The sequence below is a fragment of the Narcine bancroftii genome, chromosome 14 (genome assembly GCF_036971445.1).
Source record: "Narcine bancroftii isolate sNarBan1 chromosome 14, sNarBan1.hap1, whole genome shotgun sequence".
Lineage (NCBI taxonomy): Eukaryota > Metazoa > Chordata > Chondrichthyes > Torpediniformes > Narcinidae > Narcine > Narcine bancroftii.
In genome coordinates, this window is record NC_091482.1 from 7943858 (window position 1) to 7957791 (window position 13934).

The window sequence follows — 13934 nt, forward strand, 5'->3', positions numbered from 1 at the left end:
TTAACCCACCGTGTTGGTGCCTGGAATTGCCTGCCAAGATAGTGGGGCAAATACATAAACATGAAGGTATCTATCATGTGCACACGTCAGGGATTCAGTTTGCTTTGAACATTATGTTCTATTCTGTTCTCGTGCTACACTATTTGAGTCATTACATTATAAAGAAAAAGGAATGGGTGGGTGAACGATATATACAATATGAATATATTATAAGGTTTACCTTATATCCCAGAAAGTTGCTATTGGTGCATCTGGGTTCCATAATCCTATGTTTTCTGGTTGGTGAAGAACTAACAAGGCCTGGAAATAGAAAGGGTAAGAAAACTTTTAACTGAGAACAAAACCCAAAAGGGCTTTTCATCAAATCGTTTCTCCAAGAATCAATGAACCAATTGATGTTTTAATTTTCATCGCAGTTAGCTTCTGGTGAGTGATACATTTATTTTTCTACAGACAAACTGGATCGATATTTCACTTTGGCAATACAAGAGACAATGGATGCAGGAATCAGGGGTGAAACAAACTCCTGGAAGAGTGCAGATCTAACGACAGCACCAGTGACCGGGTACAAATCCGGTGCTGTCTGCAAGAAGTTTGCACATTTTCTCCACGTCTGCGTGGGTTTCCTCCAGGTGCTCCAGTTTTCTCCCACCCTCCAAAACGTACAGGGCTTGTAGGTTCATTTAGGTATTTGGGTGGCACGGGTTGGTGGGTCAGAAAAGACTGTTACCATGCTGCACGTCTAAAATTAAAATTTTAAAATGTAAAACTCAGTGGGTCAAGCAGGATCCATGGGGAGAAATGGACAGTTAACTTTGTCGAAATACTGCTTCAGGACCAATTTTATTGGGCTTTCAATACCGACGTTCAAGTAAGTATAATGTAGAAGGCTAGCTAACATTAAATGTTGGAAAAGCATAGCAGTTCAAAATATGACAACAACAATGTTCTGGAGAAGACTCTTCCCCCAGAACAGTGAACCTCAGTAAAACCTCACTTCTGGTTGATCAAAAACGAAGCAGAAGGATTCCATCTTGTGTTCTCACCTCCATGGCTTCCTGTGCTATCTCAGGCATGCTCGTCTGTGGAACTAGCTGAACAAGACCAGTTATCAACTCAGCGGTGCTGTTCTGAATTTCATGTCCAAGCTTCCCAGGATTCTACTCAGCACAAAAATAATGTTAGGAAAGTTCAAAAGATGAAACAGAAAACAAAAATAAAAGCCACAGAAATCTACCTGTGGACATTTACAGTCATACAGCAAAACATAACTTTTCTCTTAATTTGGAAATTGAAACCCTGAAATATTTTTCACTCATTTCACATCAGTTTGCAGGAAAAATTTCAGATTGTTCAAGTCTTCTCTGCACTCTTTCAATCTCATGGATACCTTTCCTGTGAAACACAACAGTCTGCAGACACTGTGATTGTAGCCAAAATACAGGAATGCTGGAGCAGCCCAGCCGGTCTCACAGCATCCATAGGACACACCAATACAGTAAAACCCCTGGTATCTGGCACCTAAGGGGATGGGGAGATGCCGGACAAGTAAATTTTCTGGTTACTTGAGATTGTGTGGATTGACAGCTTGAATTCCTGATTATGGGTTTTGCTGTAATAACACCAAAGAATTGATAAAACTGCTTTCAAACCGATGTTGCTATCTTTAAGTCTTTTAGCATTATTAACTAGTCATAAAATTGCATTTGTGATCTTCCAAGCTTCACCTTTCAAACTTACGTGCAACATAAGCTTCGGGTCCCCGTGGATTAACTTCACAATGGCCAACAGTAAAAATTTATAACTTCGGGTTTCCGAGTCTGTTGGTTTTTCTTTAAATTTAAATTTTTCCTTGAATGTAAGACTCTGAATTTTTTTTTTAAAAAGAAAGAAAAATGAGAATAAACAAGACAGTTCAGTTGATTATACCCAATAAAATATTACTCTGGTTTCGAATGGACCAAAAATCTGATTCGCACATTAACAAAACACTAGTCTCTATATACATACATAGACACCATTTATTAAAACCACTTTGAACATTCAAAAAAAACAATTATAAAACAATGGAACAGAATGTAAAACATTAGTAAATGCATGGCAGAAAAGGAGCTGTTTAAATTTAAATCAGATTTTTTTTCAACAATTAAGATTTTATTTGAGAAGGTGGATGCATGCTACGTATTCAGACCTAGATAGATTACACTGGGTTTACTAATGTAACTAAGCACAGAAAAGTCAGTGGTCTAATTGCTTTTCTGTGGTAGTTACTACGAATCATACTTACTGCAACAGAAGCCCACTGCCATGCAAAACAGTGACTGGTTGGCGTCTGATCATGTGAGCGACAGCAGCCAATAAGCACAGAAAATAAAGCAGAAGACAAAGCACCACCAATCAGTGTTAGAGTAGCCATGTTAAACAGCTGCTACCTAACCGAACAGGTGACACTAAACATAGTTACAAATGGGTATGAAATGAAAGATTTTGCGCTTCTCTCCCCCCCCCCCCCCATAAACCATCAGAATGCTCCAATCTACCTATATTCAAAATCTTATACCCTCAGGATGCAAAGTGACAATCATTACAACTGAATTGAAATACTAGATAGTCAACTTTTAGCTAATCAGCAATCTAAACCGTCAAAAGGCTCCATAAACTTAATACTGGATGGAAACATATGATGACTCCTTCCAACATTTATTTTTTAAAAATTGCCTTTGCTCCCCATAATCTACAAAAGGCATCATGGTCTCATGCTAAATTTGGTGCAATGTCCATTGTAAATCTAAAATACTAGAGATAGACGTTCACAAACATTTACCTGTTCCATCCAGTTGTGTAGTGCCAATTCAACACCAATGTGTAAAAACGACTACAGTGTAAAACAAACACACACAGAGCATGTGTCCAATGTCATAAAAAATGTAAACATCAAACATCCATACTACAAGCCATTACAAAGCTCTGGTGTCAGTTGTTTATTTCTCGTCCAGAACTTTTTACTCCCCAGCCGCTGAACCAATCGATAGGAAAAATTAGATTAATGCACCAAAAACAAAATAACTCAAAGCACAGCTTGGCATCAACTGCTCAATCCTCAGTCCACTGGCCAAAGATCTGATAAGACTATCATGCAGTTAGTTCATGTTGTGACAGAGACCAAAATGGGAAGGAGCTTCGCCTTTGCAACAGATAAAGTTGATCAGCCACAAGAATTATATCTATGGCCTCTGCAATCAAGTGCAGAAAAATAGCTTGGCTTGCCTACTTTGGGGAACGTTCTGTTGAATGCAAGAGATCAAGGCATCTGCATTTTTGAATGGGAATGAAGCAAAATAGAGGGCGAGAAAGATCTTGGATTTTGAACGAATTAATGGTTTTTGTGATCATAGGCCAAGTTAGACATGACATTGGCCAACTATCAAACCGCACTTTATTTCTTTTCTATTAATCACATCTTGGCAAGTTCGTCCACTTATCTGTGAAAAATATGGTAATTTTTTTTCCCTTATGTAGGTTTCAACTTTTGACTTAAGCAGACTTCCTCATTTAAAAGAGCAAATCGTTCAAAATTATTGACACCAATGGTACAGTTATTGTCCATTTCCCTTTCAAAATGGACCCTGCAAAACTAATACTAAAAAAATGTTCTTTCCAAGTTTTTATTTTGCTCATATAAACCTAATTGCAGGGTAAATATCCACAAATAGACTTTCTCCTGAACCACTGTGTTTTATTCATATATAATTCAATAACTAATCTGCTACAAGAAACACTGCTCTCTGGGATTTAAAAAAACGTAACTTTGATGAAATAGAATCTAGTCCCCACCAAATATTAATTATTTGAAATCTAATTTTCTAACTCTTGCAACTGTATAACGTCCATTCATATTTGAGGATGCATGGTTCAAAAAAATGCTAGAAACTATATCTCAGACAAATAGTTATGGAAAAAACTGCAGCAATGGTATATAATGGAAACATTCAAATAATCCCACAAGGAACCGATTGACAGGCATACCGATGTCATTCGCAAGGGAGCATGTGTACTACAGCTCTGCATCACCCTACTCAGAGTTTCTGCCAACATGCCTCGGAGTTCTCCGGAGTAACAGTAGACAGCATCAATCTTGGGCCACCAATCCACTGCAGACTTAAGATGCAAGGGATAAGAAAGAGAAAATATGAGACATTTCATTTAAACACAGTTTAACTGAATGATCTTGCATCTATTCATAATCAATTGTGCTAATGTACCATTCCTTTACCATCCAGAAGAGGGCAGAGAGTTTGCACAATTCAAAATCTGCCTCCTATCACGTACACAAGATGGTTTTTGTCGTTTCATCGTCGTAAGATTCCCAGAAGCTACTGATGCTATTTTGCTTGCAATTGTGAGCTGCCACATTCTCCCATGAAGAGCTAGAATTGGCCTCATATTACAAAGAAAACTTGTGGTCAGAATTTATATCTCAGGCTGAATTAAAACTCAGATTGCTGATATGAAATATGAACATTCGAACTAATTTTGTACTCAGAGCCAGCTAGCAACATTTTACAAAAGGTCCACTAATTTTAAATGAATGCAGTTTAAAGTAGAAACTTGTCAAATAAATAATTTCAAATATAAAATTACATAATCGAACTCCCTTACATTGCTTCCCATTGGTTAACACTGTGCAAATATTGTTTATATTCTAACTTCCTTGTTACATGTAAATGGTTTTGAAAGCTATACAAAAGGCAAGATTCAACTATATACTGAACAAATTAATTCCAGGATGAAAGGTCAATCAATAGCTTTGCTTTGGGTGCAAGTTGCAGGTGGAAGAGAAGGGAAGTGGGGTTAATTTTTTTTAAATTAGTGCAGGAAATGCAGTTTAACTGTTGATTCGGAGTCAGGAAGTAATCAAGCTGCATTCAAACAACACTGACAGATGAAGAGCATTACCAGGTTTAAGCTATTCTTGTTCAGAATTCTCTCAGGATAATCAAAACCGTGAATAAAGTAATGGAAAAATCTGTGGTTTTAAACATCTATTGGTTTTTGTTAAGCATTGCATGTGATGCCTTCAAACATTAAAAATTCTAAAACTATTGTGTGTGGCAATTTAGTTCATGCATATTTGGCCATCACTTTACACTTAAGGTGGCATCAAAATTTTCAACTGGCTGCAGTTAAAAAAAAAAAGCTTTTTTGCCATTCACTCATAAGAATAAATTGTCCCTGGATACTGCAGTTCAAGTAAATAGCTCTGGCTTGTTTTGTGAACAAAATACATTTCCATAACATGTTAAAACACTCATCGAGCTCGAGTTTCAAAATACAAATCGACTTTGCAACTTTCTCCCCCCTCCAGCCTGTTTAAAATCGACTCTTCATTCAGATAATAATGCCATTTGTAATTGTAATTTTGAAAAATTTAGGTACCAGAAAACAATCAAAAAATTGGCAGGCATCTTATCGCAGGGGACTAAAATAGTTTTTAAAATATTCAAAACAATACTTGTTTTTGGTGTCAGACCTTGGTCAGGTTCTTGCGTATTGAAGTTACTGGTGAGTCATAAAATATGCACGATCAAATTTTAAGAAAGCAATCAAGCCTTAAAAATATAAATACTTTAAGAACACTATCTAATTTTGGAACTTTGGGAAAAAATTCAACAGCTGGCAATTAATCATTGTGGCCTTTTTTTTAAAAGCTTCATTTCACAGTCTGCATCTACCAACATCAAATCTGCATCCCAGGTTCAATGCTGATCTTGGATGTTGTCTGCATGGAATTTGCATGTTCTTCCTGTTACCAGGTGAGCTTCCTCCAAACACCATTTTCTCCCACTAACAAAGAGACATGCCAGCAGGCAGGATAATTGGTGAGCAAATTGTCCCCAATATGTAGGTGAGTGGTCAAATTTGTGGGGAGAATAAAATGGGATGAGTGCAAGATTAGCATAAATGGGTTGCTTGGTGGAATGCAGGGACTGGATGGGCTGAAAGGCCAGTTTCCATACTTTATGACTAACAATGCAATCTAGCTCCTTTACACTCTCAAGGTAAAATGGTGCAGCAGCTGGACCACTGCAAACCTCATGCTGATGTTTGGATCTCAGCACTGGTCTGAAAGATGATGGCAAATAATTCACTGTTCTTTCAAAATTGGTTGTTGTAGAGCACCTTAAACATCTCGAGAATGTCTGTCTCCAAGAGTGATAAATATACTTTCTGTTTGTGTAAAAGCATAACCTGAAATTTAATCTCAATTCAAACACAGCAAAGTGGGAAGTTTAAGACCAAGAATAAATGAATAATAAACCATACAACTTTTATTTCAAGTTCAACTAATCCCCCAAAAAAATCAGAATATATACATGTTAAAATATTACTCAGTCCAATCCTTTCCATAAACAGCATGACTCATGAGACACTGGCATATATTTACATTGAATTCATTTTTAAGGCAACATCTTTCACTGGCAGAGGGCAAGGGAAACAATCTCGCAAAGAACCACAGAATCACTCAATTTCCAAACATACCCTGAGAAACGATGAACGAAACCTTTAAAACAGCATGCTCACAATGAGCCATCTTGCTTACGTTTTATTGATGAATATTCCCTTTGCAATATATGAACCCCATTCTACTCTACTTCAATGCAGTATCATCGGTAACATTTCAATTACTGAAGATGTTCAGATTAGAAGTAATACTGCTGGAAACGCCGAACACTCAGGCACGAGTATTGTGTAGAATTAACTTCCCACAATTTGGACCACAGGTGTGGAAATGTTGGCTTTACACTCCTGAACAAAGATCAACACCAAAGAGAAAAACTCCAAAGAACACAGGAATTCCTCGAGTCCTTCTTTGATGTTTTCCCAATACACTTCAAAACATGGAACAAGTTGGAATTCTTACATTGAAACCCAGTTGGAAAAAAAATTCATACAAAGCACACGCTCCAATTTTCCAGTTTAACAAAGAAATTAATCCCAGAAACTACTACATGGAAATCTGAATGAACTAATTTTACACCAGAAAGAACCTATGAAGCTTCAGTGAAATGCAGTTAATACTCAACTTTACATTTTCACTTTACCAAAGCACTGAGATTGTGTCTTGAAGTTTCTGCGTGAAATTAACAGGTACCATTCGAGTCTACTTGCTCAGCAGCAGAAAAAACAATTTGCTGGAGCATAAAATACTTACATTTGTAATTATTCTGTGCAATGAATTAACCAACACATAATGAAAGGTTGGGGGAGAAGATGATGCCAAACAGACCTGCAAGAATTGAAAGAATTTCATGTCAACAAGAGGATGTCCAAATTGCAATCTGCCAAATAGTTGAAAAAAAAACTTGTGGTTCAAAAACTAATCAGCTTTTTGTCTAACATTTGCCTTCACGTCTTCCTCATAATTATTCCGCGAGCCAGTCAATGGAGAAAAAAAAATTACTCAAAGCTCACCACTTTCAGGCCCCATGAGAGAAATCCTGCTCTTTTCCACACCTCAGTTAATCTTCACATTTTGCCCATACAGATAAAAAGAAAAACAGCTCTTTTCAAAACATGGGAGAGTTCTCCCAGTATTTTGGCCAACATTTATCCCACATCCAACATGAAAACCAGCCCCTTCTCATTATATTTAATGGGACATTTTTTAATCCACCTCTTCCATTGTGCTGTGCCATCCTTTGCAGCCTTCACCTTTTACTCTGTTCCAATGATCAACACAATTATGTTACTGAAACAAATTTGCTCTAATGTCATCAAGTTCCAGGTGAAGTTGAAGTGTGCAAGAATGCTGTGCATCTGCTTGTGGACTCCCAATCAAGTCAACAGTTCAAATTCCACCGTGGCCAGGTATGGCAATTGATTTGGTCACTTTCAAGACAGTCATAATCTTCTCAAACCAGCCAGACACTTACATATCCAAGAGCATAGCAAGCTACACCAAGAGTGTGAAAAAGGGGCAGAGTTCAGAGTAAGAAATGCAAAGTTCAGGAAATATTGAAATCCATGCAGAGGAATAAGTGGCTGTTATACTCGGAATATTTACATTTCAATTTGTATTGATTAGATTTTAACAAGTTTACTATCTTTCTTGGAACCAACACACCAATGGCATCATGAAGAAAGCCTCTACTTCCTCAGGAGTTTGCGGAGGAGCTAGTGGAGTTGTTTAAGTGAACCGGTACGGACTTGAAGGGTCGACATGGCCTGTTTCCGTGCTGTAAACGGTTATATGGTGATATGGAATGACAACTCCTGCCTGCTAATGGAATTTCACAATATTTTTTAAAGCTGATTTTTATCACATAATTTTCTCGATTAAATATAATGTTGCTCTATTTAAATATTAGAGGTTTTTCCCCCTGGTCAATCATCCTATTTTTGGAGTGGTATAATTTTTATAAATTCACCATAGAAGTCAAAAGACAAGAAAATTAAAGTATCAGCAGGAAAAATTGAATCATAGCTGGATACCTTGAAATGATTATTGTTATGAGGGTTGATACGAAAGCAGGAAACGAAACAATCTATCATGAGATCCACATCTGCACTCTGGCTACCAGCACCCCTGGAGAAAGGCTTGCTGGGATTGAACAACAGGGCCTGTGAAATAACCACACCAAAGCAATTATTGAGACAAAAGAAATATTATATGTGTAATGAAGTGTATTGAGCATCTAATTTATTTGATTAGTTTCAGAGCTTCCACTGAAACTTCATTTCATTATTTGTTAGTCATTTATGGCGTACTTTCAGAATTTAAGTCAAAATAGCCAATTGAAATAACTTTAGCAGGAACAGCAAACAGAGAGAGAAAAAAAAAGAAATTCACAAAGTATCCTGCCAGGAGAAATCAAAATGAATTATTATCTGCCTTCCCTATGACTTCTGAACTCATGAAACCTCATGCAGCTCTATCAAGGTCAGCTTTAATTTATAACACACAAACAAACATGAAGCTCCAGGTGTCAAACGAGCCAAGTGTCAGTACCAAAGTCATACAGCAGACCAGGAGTTTAAATTGTTGAACATTTCTTTAATTTCCACTTTGAAACGTAATTCAAGAAAGCTTGATTATGGTCATCCAACAATTGAACACAACAGGATTAGCGAAATGTGCTTTCAAGACTCCATATTCCCATATGAAGGAATAGGTGAAATCACAGCGTTAATAGAGTCATTTGGTTTTGAAGTCACGGTCGTTATCCGTCCAAAGTAAATCAGACTGAGTAACACAAACATCCTTCTTGTTCGCCCCATATGGATTGGGTGAACAACCTATTTTTTTTTTAAAACCACAAATAGCATGATACAAACCAACATATTTCACAGCAAAGGTAATTTTTGTGGCATTAAATCAAGAACATTTTGAAAACATACAACTATATTGGATATGGATTTGAAGCAGCTGTCAAATGTTGTGATTGCATATGAAGATCACCACAGTGCAGTCAAACTGCCTCATGACTTCAGTTCATTTTGTGAAATCGTGCCATCAATTTACCTGGCAAACCATTAAGTGTTTTCAAAGCATTCACTTCATGACAGAACAGTTTTAACTTGCAATCTATACTGTTGTGCTTTGATAACCCAAAGAGAACGTTGCATTGGACTTAACTTGCCATGATGCTGAGGTGACAAGCTGACTTTTGGCTCATAGTTGGAGCTTTTTGGCTTAATGCCAGAAAACTTGTGGCAAAGAACAATAATAATCATAGCCCGTAACTGATGATCAAGCCAAAACAAGTGACTGGGTTGGCATCACAAACAATCATTACTTCTCTACACATCTTGGACTCATCCCCATTCAATTGGGTCTTGACAGCCAATACCCCAGATTGGTCAATGTTCATTTTTATCCATGTGCACGGAATCACTTGAGGAGTATTAATCTCACCTTGGATACAATTAACCCTTCTGATTTCCTTTAACAAAAACTAGGAAGTCGTGAGGAATTATTGTCGGAAGACCAGATTTTTCACTTCCCCAATTCAGCACACAGGTGCACCAATTAGCTGGAGTAACAATCTTGGTAGATTTTTTGTTTAAAATATGGATGGAAGATGATTTTTTTTTTTTATTTTTTAAATCAGTTTTGTGAAACAATTCCATCCTTCAGTCTCAACACAATCGACAGGTCAAGCAGCATCAGTGGGAGAAAAGGAATTGTCAATACCTCAAGCCAGAAACTTGGAGTCATGATGCGAGGTTTTGTTGATCATTTATTTTCCCCCACTGATGCTACTCAACCGGCTGAGCTCCTCCAACAAATTGTATATTGCTCCACATTCCAACATTGCAGTTTCTCAAGCGTCCATCCCTCAGTCAACCTTCCTCCTCTTTACTTATTTAAAATTCCAAATAAATATCCAAATTTGGTATATTATAAAGATGCATTTTCATTTGGAAAGTTAACACAAGTGGAAGTAATGGGCATCGTGACATGTAGTAACTTACCTTTAGGTCAACAACCATGGACTGAACTTGAAAGCAGATGACGGAGTTGTCCTCCCAGCTGATGTACGTGGAGGCCTTGCACAATTTCACACAGGCTATAGCAGCACTTTCTGTTAGTTGTCGACTGCCACTATGACCAGCAAGAGCTTTCTTTAAGTTCTCCAGGAACAGCTTCTGCACAAATATCAGGAAGACAACAGTGAGACAAAACAAATCAATTCCACTTATATACAATAATACACTTATAAACACTAATATACACTAATGCTATGGAGTCATGGAGATACATTGTCTGGAAATAGGCCCATCTCATCCATGCCAACCAAGCTGTCAACCCAAACTTGTCTCACTTACCCTTGCTCGACCTGGATCCCTCTAAACTTTCCTTAGCAATGTAACAGTCCAAGTATATTTTAAATACCGTAACGTCATCTCTCAGTCTCCAATGCTGCAGGGAAAAAAATCTTTGTCTATCAGCCACTCCTTACAACTCATGCCTTCTAGTCCCAAGAATCCTCGTGAATAGTTTTTGCATTCTTTCCAAATTTAATGGCTTCCTTCCTATAGCAAGGCAACTAGAACCGTACATGGTATTCCTATACTGTCATATCGACAAGTTGTGCAGCTGTTACATGACATCCCATCCTGACCAATGAAGGCAAGCATGGCAAATACCTGTCCACCTGTTCCTGCCACTTTCTATATAGCTGTATCCCAAGGTCTTCCTGTTCCACAAGATTCCCCAGGACCCTACCATTCACTATACAAGGCCTGCTCTGGTTTGACTTATCAAAATGCAAAACTTTTCACATGTCCAAAGTAAACTCCATCTGCCATTCCTCAGCCCACTGATTCAGGTGATCAAAATCCCATTGTAACCTTAAACCCCTTTTTCACAGAGCTTGAAAGCCAGGTTTGATCCACCTTTCGAGCTTTGTGTTTTAAAAAAGGGCAGGGGTGGGGTGTCTGGACTTGCCATTCTTCGATCTGCCAAGGTAGGTGGAGTGTATCTTTGTGGGACCTATTTAAAATGGTCAACCTGTGTTGCCAGGTCGAAACAGCAAGGGAAGATGATGTCACAATGTTGGGTCCAGAAAAGGTTCATAGTTAGTAGCGAGTCGAGCAGTGGACACTGTCTGTGTGAATCAGATTCAGTGGGTGTGGACACAGGGGTTTGCAATCACACATAGCTTTTATTAACACAAAACAATTTGTAGAAGAGTGTGGGAAAATATTAAACAGTACCCAATTACTGCTCCTATGTCTTTTAAAAGTGTGTTAAAGGGGTGCTGAATACAATTAGCCTTAGCCTGCCCTTGTAACTCCCGAATGAAGTTGGCAGGAAAAGCAGATCTCATTTTGTAACCTCAATCTCAACAACAATACAATTGTATTTTTTAGGTTTGAATGTCTGTGAAAATTGCTAAAATCAACAGTCAAACATTTATAAATTATGCAGAGTATTATAACAATTTCCCATGCTCCTTTATAAACTGCTTTATTCCCATAACATTTTCCCACTCTCTTATGTAATTGTTAAGTGTTAATAAAAGCTACATGTGATTGCAAACCCTTGTGACTTTGCTCAACACAATGTCACACTAAGCACCGATGCTACTGTGCGACACGTCCCGACTACTTTGCTTCAGGAAGTCAGCTTGCTGTATAAAAGGACTCACAGCCAGTTTTTTTTTCTCTATTCTATATGAACAAGCAAGCCATCTTCCAAAGACAGGTCATGTATACAGCAGTATTGCGGCTTTTCAGTGGAAAAGGGGCTTAAGATAACCTTCCTCACCGTCTGCTATACAATCGTCTGCAAGCTTACTAATCATGCCATCTACATGCTCATCCAGATGATTAAAATAATCAGTAGCAAGGGACCCAATTACAAATCCCTCCAAAACGCCATTTGTCACAGTCTGAAAAAAAAACACCTTCCTCCACCATCTTCCATCTCTGACCAAAGCTAATTTTGTATCCAAATGACTAGCTCATCTTAGGTCCCATGCAATCGGACCTTCCAGACCCACCTACCATGCGGAACCTAGTCAAAAGCCTTGATGAAGTCTATGAAGACAATGTCCTCAATCCTCTTGGTTACCTCTTCATGAAGCACTATTTCCCATGCATAATACTCTCCCTTACCTCACACATGGCTAATGATCTAATAAATGATACAAATATCTCAGCCAATCCTCCTGCAATTTCTTCCTTGGCTTCCTACAATGTCCTGGGGAATCAACTTTTTATGTATTTTAAGACCTCCAGCATCTCTGCTGCTGTAATGTGGACTCTCTTTAAGACATCATGATGAACTTTTGAGTTCCCTAGCATCCTTAACCTTCTCCACAGTAAATAAAAACTCATTTATAACTTCTCCTAGTTCTTGTAACTCCAAACATAAATGACTCCATTGCTCTCTTACGGGGGCTTTCATGATCACCTTCCGATACTAATTTTGGCCAATTTGTGGAAGGTCTCTGATCGCTCCTTTACCTAATTTTCCAGAGGCACAATCATGTCCCCCTTTCCCTCTCCTGATTTCCCTCTAAAGGAAACTCCTACATTTGCCACAATTCTTCAAGGGATTCATTTGATCCCATATGTTTACACTTGATTCCTTCATTTTCTTGACCAATATTTCTGGTCATCCAGGATTCGCCAATCCTACCAGCCTTGCCCTTCACTTCTAACACAAACATGGTGTCCCTGAACTCTCCATCTCTCTTTTAAAGGCTTCCTACTTGCCAGATGTCACTTTACTTGCAAATACCCTCTTTTCCATTTTTATTTTCCAAATCCTGTCGAACACTATCAAAATTGGTCTTACCTCAATGTTGGACCATCTTGTGGACCTGCCCTATCCCTTTCCATAACTATTTAAAAACTAATAGAATCTGGTCACTGGTCCTAAACATACTCCCCTAGTTTCCAAGCCTCATCTCTGAAAAGGAGGTTAAATGATGCCCCCTCTCTAGTTGAACCATCTACATACTGTCTGAGAAAACTTTCCTGAATGCATTTAACAAATTCAACCCTCTACAAGCCCTTAGCACTATGGCAGTCCCAGTCAATATTTGACAAATTAAAACTCAACCCCATTATATTTGCAGCTATTTCCCTACATCATGGGTCTTCTTTATCCCCACTTACTCGTGGGAGGCCTATAGTACAATACCAATAATGTGATCAACCCCTCCTATTCCTCAGTTCCATCCATAGTCCCACTAGATGATCCCCAGGAATATCCTGCATTGTTATGATTTGAGATCCATTAAGCAAATATACACCACCAGGGGGAAAAAAAATAAACTTTAAACCGAAGCAAAAATGTCACAATTAATTTTTTTTAAAAATGCTAAATCATAGAATTATCACAGCAGAGGCCAAGCAGCTCATTAAGTGTAAGCCAAATCTACGTGGGCACCAGAATGAGGAATGTTAATGTGGTCGAG

The 13934-nt window shown here is 38.1% G+C and overlaps 1 protein-coding gene across 9 annotated transcripts in view; it reads right to left on the reverse strand.

Annotated features, from left to right (window-relative positions):
* Nucleotides 1–13934, reverse strand: part of LOC138749437 (neurofibromin) — a 277305-nt gene that overhangs the window by 178995 nt on the left and 84376 nt on the right. For all 9 annotated transcript variants that reach the window (XM_069910754.1, XM_069910751.1, XM_069910749.1 and 6 more), the window contains 7 exons: nucleotides 10477–10650; nucleotides 8494–8622; nucleotides 7214–7288; nucleotides 4027–4158; nucleotides 1741–1866; nucleotides 1047–1160; nucleotides 221–300 (listed from right to left, as the gene is read on the reverse strand). In XM_069910754.1, the coding sequence (XP_069766855.1) occupies nucleotides 221–300; nucleotides 1047–1160; nucleotides 1741–1866; nucleotides 4027–4158; nucleotides 7214–7288; nucleotides 8494–8622; nucleotides 10477–10650 (830 nt within the window). The remainder of the gene's footprint in view (nucleotides 1–220; nucleotides 301–1046; nucleotides 1161–1740; nucleotides 1867–4026; nucleotides 4159–7213; nucleotides 7289–8493; nucleotides 8623–10476; nucleotides 10651–13934) is intronic.